We start from the raw sequence: 13,954 nt of genomic DNA, 5'->3' as shown, positions 1-13,954 counted from the left end.
AGACACCCCCATCCATAGATACCCTCAATCCATAGACAGCCCCAGCTGCAGATGACCCCAACCCGCAGAGATTCCTACCCACAGACACCCCAACCCCTAGGCACCCCCACCCATAGACACCCCCAACCTTCCCCAGGTACCCCAACCCCCCAGACACCCCCAAACCCCAGGTACCTCCAATCTCCCTCCAGACACCCCCAACTCCCCAGAAACCCCCACCCTCCCCCAGATATACCTAGTCCAGATATCCTCAGCCCCACCCCCCAACAGACACCACCCAGCCACCATGCCCAACACCTGCCCTGGGTGGGGACTGCAGGTGAGTCATGCCAGGCTGGGCTGGGGTCTGGCCTCTGCAGCCTATTTCTGCCTCTGTTCACAGCTTAGGCCGGCCAAGCGGCTAATGTGTTTATTTTTCTGGGAGCCTGAACAGATCCCAGGTAAAGGCCCTGGGGAGAGGGAGGGGGTGGGAGGAAAGTGTTTAGAAACCCCTGGCCTAGGGGCGCCTGGGTGGCTCAGTCGCTTAAGCGTCTGCCTTCGGCTCAGGTCATGATCTCAGGGTCCTGGGATCGAGCCCTACATCGGGCTCCCTGCTCAGCGGAGAGCCTGCTTCTCCCTCTGCCTCTGTCTGCCGCTCTGCCTACTTGTGCTATCTCTGTTAAATAAATAAAAATCTTTTATAAAAAAAAAAAGGAAAAAGGAACCCCTGGCCTTGGGCCAGCTGCCCTGGCTGGGTGAGGGTCCTCTGCCCCCACTGGCCTCATCTGCAAAGGCGGCCTCTCCACCCTGGAGTGGGTGAAGGTGTGGCAGGGAGTGAGCACCAGCTCCCTAAGGAGGGCAGGGGCCGCGGTCTGGCCTTCTTCACCTGCCCTGGCCGGTCCTGGCCCTGGTCCAGTCCATCCGGTGGGTGGCATAGCCTGGAGTCCAGTGGTGGGGTCCCAAGACTCAAGAATGGGGGATTTGCATGGCTCCATCAGCAACCTGGCGCCCTAGGTCTGGCCCCAGGTAGGAGCAGGAAGCCTGTCCTCCACCCTCCTCCCCGTGGCCGCTGCCCTCAAAGTCTCTCCAGGTGTCCAGAGTCATTTATGGAGATAGAAGCAGAGCCTGGCAGAGCCTGGCACCTCTGTCTGGATGCACAGGGAAAATGGAGACGGGATGAGCCGCAGACGACGGGCTGAGGAGACAGCCCTCCTCCCAGCCCTCGTCTGAGTCCATCTCCAGACACAGTAGCTCTTGAGAAAGGCAAGAGTGTATCCCCCGGGGCGCAGATGGCTGGGCGGGGTGCTGGCGACAGCCCTGGAGGCCCCTCGGAGCACACTGCGGGGCCTGACAGGATCCGAAGCTGTGACTTGCAACCATTCAAGGAATTGGGAGTCTAGGAGACAGAGAGGAGGGGTGTGGCCGACCGTGGGGGAAGGCAGGGCCAGGGCCAGATCAGGTCATCAGGGAGTGCCCCTCACCCAGTACAGGGCCATCCTGTGAAGCCACCCCCTCGCCAGGAGGGCTACACCTCCCTAGGTCCTCCGCTCCCTTCCGTTCAGAAAAGGGCAGCCTGGGCTGTGTGGCTGGCCCAGGGCCACTGTCGGGGAATGGGCATCGGGGCTGGGTCTGGGGTGGGTGCCCTTGGCCTTCTCTGCCCCTCCTGGAAAATTGCAGCCACTCCTGCCTGCAATGCACAGGGCACCATTTGAGCGGAATGAAGGGTCTAGGGGGAACTCAGGGTAGGGGGCCTCAGCCCAAACCTGAAGGTGCCACGTGGGGCTGTGTGCAGAATGGAGCCTGGCCACCCGAGCCCCTCCCGTTGCTGGGCACCTCTGTTACGGGGCCGGCGGAGTCCTCAGCGGTGAGGCCAAGGGTTTCAGGTCTCAGAGGCTCCTGGCCCTCCCCTGCAGGGCTGGTCCAGATGAAGCCCTGGGGAGAGTCTTCCTCTGGTTGTCAGCCACTTGGCTTCCCACGAGGAACCATCTGCCCACACACCAGCAGTTATCACTCTGCCAGCCCCCATTCTGGTCTTCCACCCCACCCCCAGTCAAAGCCCCCTGCCCTAGAATGCTCTACTGGGGGCAGGGGAGGAGGCTGCAAAGCGGGTGTCGGACCAGCCTGCCCTCTGCCTCAGCTCTGGCTGGGCAAGCTGGCTGGCCCCAGGACACACACCCACAGAAGACCATGCCTGAGGGGCTCTGAGTCTGGGGGACTGTCCTCTCCCTCCTCAGGGGGCTCCTGTAGAACCAGGTGTCCCTGGCTGACCGCCCCCAGCTCTCCTAGCTGGACCTGCAAGGCCCCTTCCCTCCTAGGGCCACAAGGGCTGAGTCCCAGGCACTCCCTGGCAGGGGAGGAGGGTGCCCCACCCTCCAGAGGTTGGAAGTACCACCACAGGTGGGGGGATTCCTTTCTGCAGGTGCACCCTGCCCCAAGCACCATGAGGCCTCATCACTCCCTCCGAGGCCCTCCCACACTAGGGTACCCGCACCTCCAACCTGTGGGTTGAACATCGGCTGGTGTAGGCAAATGGGGGGTACCACCTGAGGCTGGGCTGGACTGTGAGACCCTGTGGGCATCCGCTCCCCCCCAAGTGCCCCTACAGATACCCAGGATCCAGGCCTTCATCCAGGAGCCCTAGGACTGACCCTGTGCCAGCTCTGGAGGCTTGGGCTCTGTTCACCTTTTTCTTATGGGGCGATTTCTTTAGCATTTTGGGGTGTGGGTGGTCAGGCCCCAAGCATTGGTAGGGGCAGACCCAGCCCAGCCTCTGAGTGCCAGGGCTCTTTTCACAGGGGACACGTTGGGTGTGGTCTCTCAGCATCCCAAAGAGAAAGCAGAAGGCCTTGGTGGACTTGGCATCTCAGGGGGGGCAGTCGGATGGTGGACTCAGCCAGGAGGCCAATACTGTCACTCTGCCCCCACTCCCCTTTACCTTGGAGGTGGTGATCCTCTACTGATGCTCTCTGCCCTCCAACCCCATGAACACAGAGTCGCCAATGTCTCAGCCTCCTGTAGTCCCAGGAGACTTGGAGTGTCATTTCAAAGTCGGCTGGGTGGAAAGTGTTTCTGTGGTCCCGGCTGGGTGGCTGCCACCAATGGCCACATTCCCTGGCACATCCTCAAACTTGAGCTAGCTCTTTCCATGACACACATGAGAAAATGGGGCTTGAAGCACCTTACTTGGGACCAGCTGGGATCCGCCTTCCCCCGTGGGCGAGCGTCGGCGGGTGTGGGTTTGGGGAGCGCCCCGGGACCGGTGTCCCACCCCACTGCGGCCGGGTTCTGGGCGCCTGAGGGGAGGGGCACCGCCTTTATCTGGCTTCGCAGGGCGCGGAGCCACATGGGGAAACGGAAGTTCAGAGACGTTGACTGCCTTGTCCACGATCCCTCCGGCTGCGCGGGGGGGGGGGGGGGGGGGGGCCCGGCCCACCCCCCAGCCTGGGAGGAAGCCGTGGCTTGGATGGGGCGGAGATTCCAGGGGGGCCTGGGGAGGGAGGCCTGAGCGCCCCAGAGCTGAGCGGGGAGGTGGGAGCCCCACAGGGTCGGGGGTGCAGCCGCGGGGCGGGGGCGAGACCTGGGGGCCGGCCCGGGCGCGCGGGGGGAGCGGGAGCGGCAGGGCGAGAAGGCGCACCTCCCTCCCCGGCCCGGGTCCGCGCGGTGGGGGTGGGGGTGGGGGTAGGGGTCCCTCCGCCCCGCGAGAGCTCGGGTGCCGTCGGGAGCTCCGGGTGCCCCTCCCGCGCGGCGTGGGGTCCGGGCGGGGCGCGCAGGGGCGGTGCCAGGCGGCGGTGACGCGCGGGGGACGTGCGGCGCGAGCGGCCGGAGCTCCGAGTCCCCCCGGCAGCCAGGCGGACAGAGGCGCGCGGCGGCCGAGCGGCGGCAGGTAGGCGCGGCGCGGATGCTCGGCTGGGCGGGCCCGGGACCCTCCGCCGAGCCCGCGCTCCCGCCCCCAGCCCCTTCCCCATCCCGGCCTCGGGCGCCCCACCTCCGCGGCGGCCACCACCGAGGGGTTCCGGGGAGCCAGCCGCGCCCCCGCCGCGCCCTCGGACCCGGCCCCCATGCGCCCCTGTGCCTTCAGGGGCTGGGCCCCGGCCAGGAGGCGGATGCGCGGGGCAGCCGAGCCGGGTAGCGGGTGTGAAGAGCTCTGTGCTCGGCGGCGGGCGGCATTTGGTGGGGCTGCTGCCTGGCCGGGCTCGTTCCTCCCGAGGGCGCGAGGTGCACGTGCGCGCCCGGCGTGGCGCTGGGCGGTGGTGGTGTCTTGGCCCGCGGGCCTCTGTCTCCCTCACCTCCTCCCGCTTCTCGCCGCGCCCAAACACTCGCCATCCCACACCCGCCCTCGGGCGACGGCTCCCAGCCCAGGCCCGGGGCAGAGAGGTAGGGGGCTCCCTCTGAATCAGGCTGGACGCCCTGGCTCGTCTCGACCCCTCCTCCCCCCGCCAGGCCCCTGGCCCATGGAAAACCAGGTGGGGCCTCAGTTTACTTACCTGGAAAGTGGGTTGACAACATAATTTCCTGGATGCTGGATGAGGCCAGTGGCAGGCAGGCTGTGAGTGGAAGGGAAGCAGTCAGGTCATGGCCACTGGGGGTGCCTGGGCATCTAGGTGAGGGATAAAGGGGTAGCCCAGAGGCCAGAGTGCTTTTCTATCCCAGAGGCACTGAGCTACATGTCCAGAAGTGCACACTGGGTGTGAGGGACAGAGTGTGCCATCACTCTGTGGGTGGGCAGTGTGATTGAGCAGTGGCTCCTCTGGTGGGAGGCTTGCCCCCAGAAGGGCTCTGAGGGCACAGGTGGCAGTGCTCAGGCAGGTGTGGAGCCTTCCTGCCCAGGGGCCTGTGGTGTGGGCTGAGCCTGGGCTGGGCAATGGGAGACCTGGTCCCAGGGCAGGCTCTGTAGTGACTTGGTGTGACCTTGGTCAGGGCCTGATACCCAGGAGACAACCTGGCTCTGCCAGACTCCAGCTAGAACCTCAGTGTGGAGGGGCAGCAACGGGTGTGGGGGGGTTCGTGCTCTCCAGGACAGTGGCCAGGGAGTGTATGTAAAGGGGGGGCCTGTGCTGTCCCCTGGGCCAGGCCCTACTTGCTCCAGGGTGGGTCCCGGCAGTGATCTTGCCCGCGTAAAGGAGAAGGGCCAGTGCCACTCCAAAGTTAGGAGTCCAGTAGGGTGACGACTGCCTCACAGAGCAACCAATCCATCGGGGAGGCACCTCCGGTGAGCCAGGGGTGGAGAGGCTTGGGACTCCTCACAGTGCTGCCGGGCAAGTACAGACCTTCCGGCCCCATCTGTGAAATGGGCGGTGCGGGGAAGCCTTCCTGCAAAGGGGCGTTCTCAGTCAACGTTCCCAGTCTGAGCTGCGCCCACATGGCCGGGCCCCTGCAGAGGGAAAATGAGGTCGGTCCCGCCCTGGGGGGCCGCGGGAGGGGCCACAGGATCTCCTTCGGCGGGCGCGGGCGTCCACTAGCGCCCAGGGCCGTTCCGGAGCTCCCTGACCCCAGCGGCCCGCGCGCCGGGCCTATACGGTAACAGACGGGGAGAGCGCCTACTCCAGGCAATACGGTGGCGGCTCCTCCCTTGGCGCGGTCACGTCGCCCACGTCCCTCGGCCAAGCCAAGCGCGCTGGGCCGGGGCGGGCGGAGCTTGCTCCCTTCCCGCGTCCCTCCCTGTCTCTACCGCCCCAGCCCCACCAGGCCCCCCGGGGTGGTGGCGGGAGGGGCCCTTACTGGCGAGCGGGCTTGCTGATGCAGAGGCCCCTCCGGGCCTTGGCCTTAGTCAAGGGGTGGGACAAGGTGGCCATGTAATGGGCAGGGTCCAGGGCTGGAGGGGGGCTGCCCGGGGCCTGCTCCAGCCTCTACTGCTCCCTGGCCCCTGTGGGCCTTCTAGAGGAGGGCGCCCTGACCGGCGAGCCTGCAGCCGCCCCCAGGGCCCGTGACCCCCTCCTTGTCACATGGGGCTTCCCCAGTGCAGCGTCCAGTCTGACACATGAAGCCAGCATTTTTGCTCCACTGGCCTCTGCAAGAAGATGTGAGCCCACCCGAGAGCCCTGAGGGCACCAGACATGCCCTGGGGGGCTTGGTGGTCAGTGGAAGTGGGGCAGAGGGCCCAGGCTGGGCTTGACAGGCCTGGATCACACCTGGGGCAGTGCCCAAGGCCCACCTCCTTCCAGCCCCAGCTCTGCACCCGGCGGGGGGCGGCATCTGGCGTCCTGCACAGGCCCTGGGAAGGGGACAATCCCGCTGACCAGTGGTGCCTTCTGAGCCCTGGGCAGGCAAAGACATCTGATAGGCTGTTACCTGTTTGCACAACAGGGGCAGTGGGGAAGGAAGGCAAGGGGGCCTGGGGGGCCCTCCCTCCCCCAGAAGGCGTGGCACTCCTATGTCCATCCACCACCCCCTTATGCTCCAGGGACCTCGGGTGCTATAGCCACAATGGGGCTGTTTCTTTGGTGCCCAGGCGTGTCTCCCAGGCCTTCTGGTGCAGGAAGCGTCCAGGAAGGAATGCAATTGCCCCTTCATGCCCCGCCCTCCTGGAGCTGGTCTCCAAGGACTGGAAGTCTGCTTAGATAACTGGCCAGTCTCCTCAGAAGGGGAACCTACAGAGCACCTGGGATAGGCCACAGGCTCTAGAGCCGGAGGTCACCACACTGAACCTAGGGGACATGGCCTGCCCTGGAGCCTGACAGGCCAGAGACCCAGGATCCAAGGTGGGTGCGAGGACCTCTGGCACAGAGGTCTCATGGGGAGCATGCCAGAGTGCACTAGGGACGGCAGTGGGTCTACAGTCTGGAGTGAAACCACACGAGGGGTTCTGGAAGTGGGTGAAGCCAAGAAGATGTGGGGCTGGCCACGGCCAGGGCTGTGAGGGGTCAGGTTGTTTGTGTGAGCTTTGCACTAGCCCTCCGGGTGGAGATGCCGTGGGTGGGGCGGGGCATTTCAACGCCCCGTTGAGTAGAGTAGGCAGAGAAAGGGGACACTGGGGAGGGGGTGATGCTGGAGGACAGGCCTGGCAGGAGGCCAGGCTGGCTCAGGGTCTGGGGTCTGGAGTGCTGACCCCAGCTGGGGTTCAGCCAGCCAGTGGACCGCTGAGGGAGAAGCTAGCAGGAGCCCTTGATTTGGGAGAGCATGAGGGCCCCTCCGATGTGTGGTCTGCTGCACGGGGCGTTCCCGGGGATCCCCGTGCACACGCCTCCTTGGGCCCACCTCTGCAGCTCCCAGCTGCCTGGGGCGGTGGGACCTTTTTGGGAAGTGGTGGGAGGGCAGCTGCTGGAGCCTCACCTGACGCTCAAGCGGGCACACACACCCCACCAGGGAGATCAGCTTTCTGAGGCCCCAAGGGCGGGTTATTTCTGGGCTGGGGACGTGGTTCTCATGCTTCCCCAGGAGGGTAATGTCATCGCAAGGCCAGCTGGCTGCTGCGTACCCACAGACGGGCTGCCACCACCTTCCCCTGCACTGCAGTGAGGGCCCCCCGAACCGCCCCTAGAGGGGCCACGCCTCCCATCTTGGCTCTAGAGGGCCGGTGGCAGGGCTGTCCTGAGAACATCCGCCAGTCTGGGCCTTTGCCAGCCTTCCTCCCCCAGGGCGACCTGGGCTGAGAAGGCCATTTTGCTCTTGGAAATCCCAGCCCCGTCTCTACCTCCCCCCCCCCCCCCCCCCCCATCTGCAAAGCCCTTCTGGGCAAAACGCTTTTGCTCCAAACCTGGAGGCCCCACCCATTCCCTGCCCTTGCTGAGAAACCTCCCTTTGAGGACGGGCTGGTGTGGGGAACCGGGAGGGTTTTAGCCTGGCTGGCACCCCAGGCTGGGGTTTAGCTGGGAGGAAAGTGTCTGAAGAACCCTCTGGGGCCTCTAGGGGTGGGTGGGCGCGACAGCCATGCTCCCCATGTGGGCCTCCGGTGGCTCACACAGGTCCTGGCCGCTAGGCTGTGGCACCTACTCCTCTACCCCCTCACCCTCCTGGGTGCTGGCTCGGGGGACGCCCTGGGTCCCACGGGTGGCCAGCATCTGTCTCCTGAAGCCCAGGGCAGCCTCTGGGTGGGGGGTCCAGCCCTGGTGAGCAGCAGATGAGCAGAGAGCGGGGCATCAGAGGCTGGGGGCTCCTGTTCCTCTGGTGAGCGCCGGCTGTGGCTGGTGCAGCCCAAGGATGTCTCAGAGGGGGCCCCGGGTTCTTCTGTGACCCTGGGGTTACAGAGCTGAGCTGCTGCTAATTTTTGGTTTCAGACACACTTCCCGCTTTGGCCTTTGCATGACCCACTTACTTTATTTTTAAAAAATCGATAAACGTCTGTAAACCCATAACCCATGACAAGCCAGAGTTGTGGGGACAACTAGCCCCTCAGGGCCCCCAAGGCCCCCACCCCTGTCCTCTGACCTGGGTCTGGGGTTTGTGCTTTCTGTCTTAAACAGTATCACTGCATCCTGACATATTCCTAAGATGTATTCGGGGGGTTTTTATTAAGTCTCCCTGCTGCTTGTACCTCAGGAACCTTTGAAGCTTGACGCTAACGAGGGTAGGGGATACCTCTGCTTGGTGTCCACACCCTGTGAGTTTTGGCTGTGGGATGGCGCTCGCCCCCGTGTTCCATCCCAGCCTCGGGCACATGGCTGCAGTCTGAGGCAGGGATCTGGAGGGCAAAACCCGGGGGTGAGGCCAGACTATCCAGGCAGAGTCCAGTCCTGGGTTCCAGGGATGCCTTAAATGCAAAAATGGGCCACCTGGGGGGGCTGTGGGCATGTCTGCAGGAGGACCAGAGGCTTCCTTGGTCTGGGTGCCCCCCGGGGGCTGCGCAGCCCTTGGCCTCAGTAACACCCTGCATCTTGCTCTCCGGTCCACGAGCCTTCTGGGCACTCGGGAGAGCCGGTGGGGAGGGGGGCCGTGCCAAAGGGCATGGGGTCTGGGAGCCCAGGGAGAGGAGAGCTTGTCTCTTGGGTTTCCCAGACGCGGTGCCCGTGGCTGTGAAGCCTGGCCCAGCCTGGGGTGGGAGCCGGGGCCGCGCTCTGCTCCAGTGGGCTGCGTCGGCCTGCAGCCAGCTGGCTCCTGGGGACCCGTCATCTAGCGGAGGTTCTCTTCGACAGCAGCCGCTGCTTGGAATCACCCAAACACCCCTAACACATGACACACCCCTGAATTGGAGTCCAGACCCCCCCCCCCCCCGCCCAGGCAACAGAGTCGGGTGCAGGGCACCTGTGGCTGTGATGCTGGGGGCAGGGTGGAGGCTGGGGGGGTTACTCTCCACATCCCTCCTCCCCCTCCGCTGACCCTGCACTCCCAGGGGCTGGGCACTGAGGCCCTTGTCCTCACTCCAAAGTCCTGCCCTAGGCTCGAGGCCTGGCACACAGAAAATGGGCCACCCAGGGGGCTTGGTAAGGTCAAGGATGATGTCGGGAAGGGGACGGGGGGTGGAGCCAGGTGGCTGGCACTGGGGCTGTGCAGTCTCCTGGTTGGGACGTTCCTGGACATCCGGGTAGGTGGAGCGTTTACACCACAGACCTGGCAAATGCTCCCCATCGGGGCTTATTTCCCCCAGAACTGGTCTTTCGCACACGCTGGTGGGGAGTGGCCAGGCTGCAGCAGGCAGCGGAGCGGGCTGGACCCAACAGGCCCAGGCCCCGGGGGCTGCCCTCCCTTCCCCACACCTGCACTGAGGAGGCACTCTTCTGGAAACAGCCTCTGTCTGGTGAGCTGGGGTGACGAGCCACCGGCCTCATCTCTGGGATTAGGGGATTTCCGGTGCTAGGATCAGGTGGAGGCGAGGGATGCAGAGGGCAGGCTGGGGTCTCCAGCTGGACGTCTGGTCCCAGCATTCCAAGTTACTGTGCCTCAACGGGGCTCAGCTGTGGCTTGGGCAGGGAGTGGGCCCGGGGCTGCTGGGGGGTTTCGGGCCAACAGTGGGCACAGGCAGCACCCTCCTCGCCTTAGCAGCCTGGCTTGCCCACCTGGGGTCTCCCCTTCCTTGATCTGCAGAGACCCCCTCCCCCCACCCGCCCAGCTCTCCTGGAAGACCTGCAGCCTGTGGATAACTAGGAGGGAGGAGTCCCTCCTTCGCCAGAGGGCACAGGGGGCGTCCTCTGCAGTAATGACTGTCCGCCCCCCCCACTCCGGCCTGCCCGCCCCGCTTCCTCAGGCTCTCACTCAGGGGGCAGCACGACAGAGAACAGAATCGGGAGCCCCGCTCCCCTGGGGGTGGGAAAGCACCGCCTGCCACAGCTAGATTAGGCCCCCAGGGACACCACCCCAGGTGGGGCCCCAGGCCCCCTCTCACAGGACCTGCCCACAGTGGACGGGAAGTGCAGCCTGTTCCCCCACACGGGGTCAGGCGGGAGGACCAGCTGGGCTGGGCTGATGGCCCTGCTGGGGTCTGTCCTCCTCAGGAGGTAACCTGAGACTGTGCTGAGCCCAAAAAAGCCACTGCCCTTTAGAGCCAGCTGGGTGGGAGCAGGCCAGGCCTGAGTGGGGGTGGGAGGAAGGGCTGCAGCTGCTGGTCAGCCCAGACCCTCCTGCCCTGCGCCCAAGGCAGGTGGGGGCCAGAGGTGGGGCTGTCAGGTAGCTCGGGCAGCAGGGCCCTGCTGTGGCCGAGGCCGGACAACTGAGTCAGCTTGACTTCCTTCCTCAGGGACGCACAACCCGCTCTCCTGGCCATGGGTGGTGCCGTGGTTGACGAGGGCCCCACAGGCATCAAGGCCCCTGATGGGGGCTGGGGCTGGGCCGTTCTCTTTGGCTGCTTCGTCATCACGGGCTTCTCCTACGCCTTCCCCAAGGCGGTCAGCGTCTTCTTCAAGGAGCTCATGCGTGAGTTTGGAATCGGTTACAGCGACACAGCCTGGATTTCCTCCATCCTGCTGGCCATGTTGTATGGGACAGGTACGGGGCTGTCACACCCAGTGGTCACCTCTGGAGTTCATCAAGGGCAGCTCTGGTTAAGAGCTTCACACACCAGCAAAAAGGCCTGGGGGGCACTGGCAGGAGTATCTGGTGTCTGCGGCCCGGGTTCCAGGGTGCCTACAGGGGAGCTCTGGAGGGCTCCTGCCCAAAAGCCATGGCTCCCCACAGGGCCAACCTGGGCACAGGCCGAGTCTGTGCAGGACATTTCACTGTGAACCGTGCTTTGCTCAGGAAGGCGTTTGAGTGTGACTCTCACCCCCTGGGCTCCTGGTGTATCTGCTGAGCGGGGCGGGGGGCGTCAGGGGAGGGTCTCCGTGGGCGTGGAGAGACTGGGCCCAACCCTGTGCCCCCGCCCCCCACAGGCCCACTCTGCAGCGTGTGCGTGAACCGCTTTGGCTGCCGGCCCGTCATGCTCACGGGTGGCCTCCTGGCGTCCCTGGGCATGGTGGCTGCGTCCTTCTGCAGAAGCATCATCCAGCTCTACCTCACCACTGGGGTCATTACCGGTGAGTGGGGCCCGGCCGGGGGCAGGGCAGGCCGTGGCACGCTGGCCCCTCCGTGGCCGGGTGCAATGGCTCAGGTGGCTGGATCCTGGGGGCACTGTACCCAGAGCAGGGCCTCTCAGGAGCGGGCAGCTGTGCATTGCCTCCAGCCCTGGCATCAGTCTGTCCCCCATTCCCCACTGGTCTCTCCTCGCACGTCAGCTGGTGACAGGGGCTTCGGACACACACTGGGTCCCCTCACATGGACACCTGCAGACCCTCACCTAGAACTTTAGGGTGGAAAACGGGGACAAGGGGCCGGGTGGGCTGGCAGGATGCCTCACCGCCTGCCCCTCCCGCAGGCTTGGGTTTGGCGCTCAACTTCCAGCCGTCACTCATCATGCTCAACCGCTACTTTAACAAGAGGCGCCCCATGGCCAACGGGCTGGCAGCCGCGGGCAGCCCTGTCTTCCTGTGCGCCCTGTCCCCACTGGGGCAGGTGCTGCAGGACCACTACGGCTGGCGGGGCGGCTTCCTCATCCTGGGGGGCCTCCTGCTCAACTGCTGCGTGTGCGCCGCGCTCATGAGGCCCCTGGAGGCGCCCAGGCCGGGTTCGGGGCCTGCGCCCCAGCGGCCATCCCGGCGGCTGCTGGACCTGAGTGTCTTCAGGGACCGTGGCTTTGTCATCTACGCCATGGCCGCCTCCATCATGGTGCTGGGGCTCTTTGTGCCCCCCGTGTTTGTGGTGAGCTACGCCAAGGACCTGGGTGTGCCCGACACCCAGGCTGCCTTCCTGCTCACTGTGCTGGGCTTCGTCGACATCTTTGCGCGGCCCACCGCCGGCTTCATCACAGGCCTTAAGAAGGTGCGGCCCTACTCCGTCTACCTCTTCAGCTTCTCCATGTTCTTCAATGGCTTCACTGACCTCACGGGGTCCACAGCCAGCGACTACGGAGGCCTGGTGGTCTTCTGCATCTTCTTCGGCATCTCTTACGGCATGGTGGGGGCCTTGCAGTTCGAGGTGCTCATGGCTATCGTGGGCACCCAGAAGTTCTCCAGTGCCATTGGCCTTGTGCTACTGCTGGAGGCCATCGCTGTGCTCATTGGGCCCCCATCAGGAGGTGAGTGGTGGGACGCAGCCGGGAGAAAGCCTTCCTGGGGGAGGGGACCCACCGCAGGAGGGCTCTTAGCCGCAGGGACCCCTGCCCAGGTGGCCAGCAAGGTGTCAGGAGTGAGCACCGGCCACACCCACTCCCTGGGTCAACGGCTGGCATGTGCGAGAATCCTGAGGGCGCTACCATCCCCGCACACGGGCCAGCTCACCGCCGCGGTGGGGGTCAGCTTCCGTTATGCTGGGCTTTTGCTCTTCTCTGCGAAGGCTGAGAAAATCCTGGGGCGTGGGCTAGGTGGGCAGCCCAGCCTGGGTCTCTCCAGCTGTCTCTGTAGGCCCCCCCCATGGGACCCGGTGAGCGCCCGGGGTTTGCCTCATGGTCCTGGGGCCCTTCTGGGGCCTAAGCGTTCCTGTGAGGGCCATGGGTGAAGAGGCCTCCAGTGACGGTGTGGTCAGGTTACCTCCGGGCGCCTCAGATGAGGCGCTCACCCTCAGACTGCTTCCTGCACCTGCTCGGCTCCAAAGCCGCCTCCAAGCCTCCCGGTCTGTGCTGCCTGGGGGCACGGGGGAGGCTGGGACAGGGTGCCCCCAGGCTGTCCCCAACAGCACAGTGGCGCACAAGTAGCTGGTGACCGTGCGGGTGACCTTCAGCCCGGGCTGACGCTGTCACCCCTTTGCAGGCAAGCTCCTGGATGCGACGCACGTCTACCAGTACGTGTTTGTCCTGGCAGGGGCCGAGGTGCTGGCCTCCTCCCTCGTGCTGGTGCTGGGCAACTTCTGCATTAGGAGGAGGCCCGAGGCGGCCGTGGAGGAAGAGGAGCGCCACAAGCCCCCCGCAGACGTGAGGGTGGACTCTCGGGAGGTGGAGCACTTCCTGAAAGCAGAGCCCGAGAAAAACGGGGAGGTCGTTCACACCCCAGAAACAAGCGTCTGAGCCCAGGAGGCCAGTGGGGGTGACGGAACCGGACAGAGACTTCAACGCTCATGTTTATTTCACAAACAGGACTAGCTTGGCCGTCCGTGTTTCTCCAGGGAGGTGGTGGGCTGGGAACCGTGTCATTCCAAACTGTGGTGAAGCCGAGCCGCGAGGTTATGAGCCGTCTGCACCAGGGAACCAGCCTGCTGACCCTGGAGCAGCCTGGTGCCCACCGCTGAGCTCAGGGACCTAGAAACCCATGCTTCAGAGACAACACAGTGGGCATCAGAGGGCAAGGCTGGGGAGAGCCGGCCGAGCGGCACCGTCTCGGGAGGGGGCCTCCCCAAGCGGCTGGCTGCGCCCCATCCTGCCGTCTCCACCACGGCACCCCAGCCCGCCCCTTGCAGGGTGCCTGGGGAACCAAACTCCCTCCCTTTGCCTCTGAAGGTCTGAAATAAACCTGCGTGTGGGAGGAGCCATCTTGGAAGGAATGTCTTCAAGGAGCTGGGGTGTTTTTCTACGTGGGGTAGGGGTCTGTTCACTCCAAATTCCTTTTCTCAACAATCTGGTGGTTTTTACAGAGTGGCTCTG

General features: G+C 65.0%; 1 protein-coding gene and 1 long non-coding RNA gene across 7 annotated transcripts; one reads left to right on the top strand and one right to left on the bottom strand.

Annotated features, from left to right (window-relative positions):
• Positions 1-375: 375 nt before the first annotated feature.
• On the bottom strand, positions 376-3,384 carry LOC141371306 (uncharacterized). Its single transcript, XR_012376154.1, has 2 exons — positions 866-3,384; positions 376-655 (listed from the first exon to the last, which is right to left on the bottom strand). It is a non-coding gene; the product is annotated as an uncharacterized lncRNA (long non-coding RNA).
• Positions 3,385-3,709: 325 nt separating this feature from the next.
• Positions 3,710-13,854, top strand: SLC16A3 (solute carrier family 16 member 3). Of its 6 annotated transcripts, XM_025859719.2 has the most exons (7): positions 3,710-3,862; positions 6,428-6,677; positions 9,500-9,649; positions 10,586-10,833; positions 11,217-11,360; positions 11,699-12,457; positions 13,128-13,854. In XM_025859719.2, exons 4-7 carry the CDS (start codon positions 10,611-10,613, stop codon positions 13,379-13,381), a joined length of 1,380 nt encoding a protein of 459 aa, XP_025715504.1. In that variant the 5' UTR covers positions 3,710-3,862; positions 6,428-6,677; positions 9,500-9,649; positions 10,586-10,610; the 3' UTR covers positions 13,382-13,854. The 6 variants fall into 6 exon arrangements, with proteins under 6 accessions (XP_025715504.1, XP_025715505.1, XP_025715501.1 ...); XM_025859720.2 differs by lacking the exon at positions 6,428-6,677; XM_025859718.2 differs by lacking the exon at positions 3,710-3,862 and having other exon boundaries at positions 4,993-6,677.
• The last annotated feature ends 100 nt before the right edge of the window (positions 13,855-13,954 follow it).

This window comes from Callorhinus ursinus, unplaced genomic scaffold (assembly GCF_003265705.2).
Source record: "Callorhinus ursinus isolate GAN/ISIS: 27379988/994484 unplaced genomic scaffold, GSC_fseal_2.0 scaffold68, whole genome shotgun sequence".
Taxonomy (NCBI): domain Eukaryota; kingdom Metazoa; phylum Chordata; class Mammalia; order Carnivora; family Otariidae; genus Callorhinus; species Callorhinus ursinus.
This window is presented reverse-complemented; position numbering and strand designations above follow the sequence as displayed.

Coding starts and splice junctions, on each gene's coding strand:
- SLC16A3 (XM_025859720.2), top strand. CDS start 10,611: ATGGGTGGTGCCGTGGTTGACGAGGGCCCCACAGGCATCAAGGCCCCT. Junction 11,361..11,698: donor CACCACTGGGGTCATTACCG/GTGAGTGGGGCC, acceptor CCCCTCCCGCAG/GCTTGGGTTTGGCGCTCAAC. Junction 12,458..13,127: donor CATTGGGCCCCCATCAGGAG/GTGAGTGGTGGG, acceptor ACCCCTTTGCAG/GCAAGCTCCTGGATGCGACG.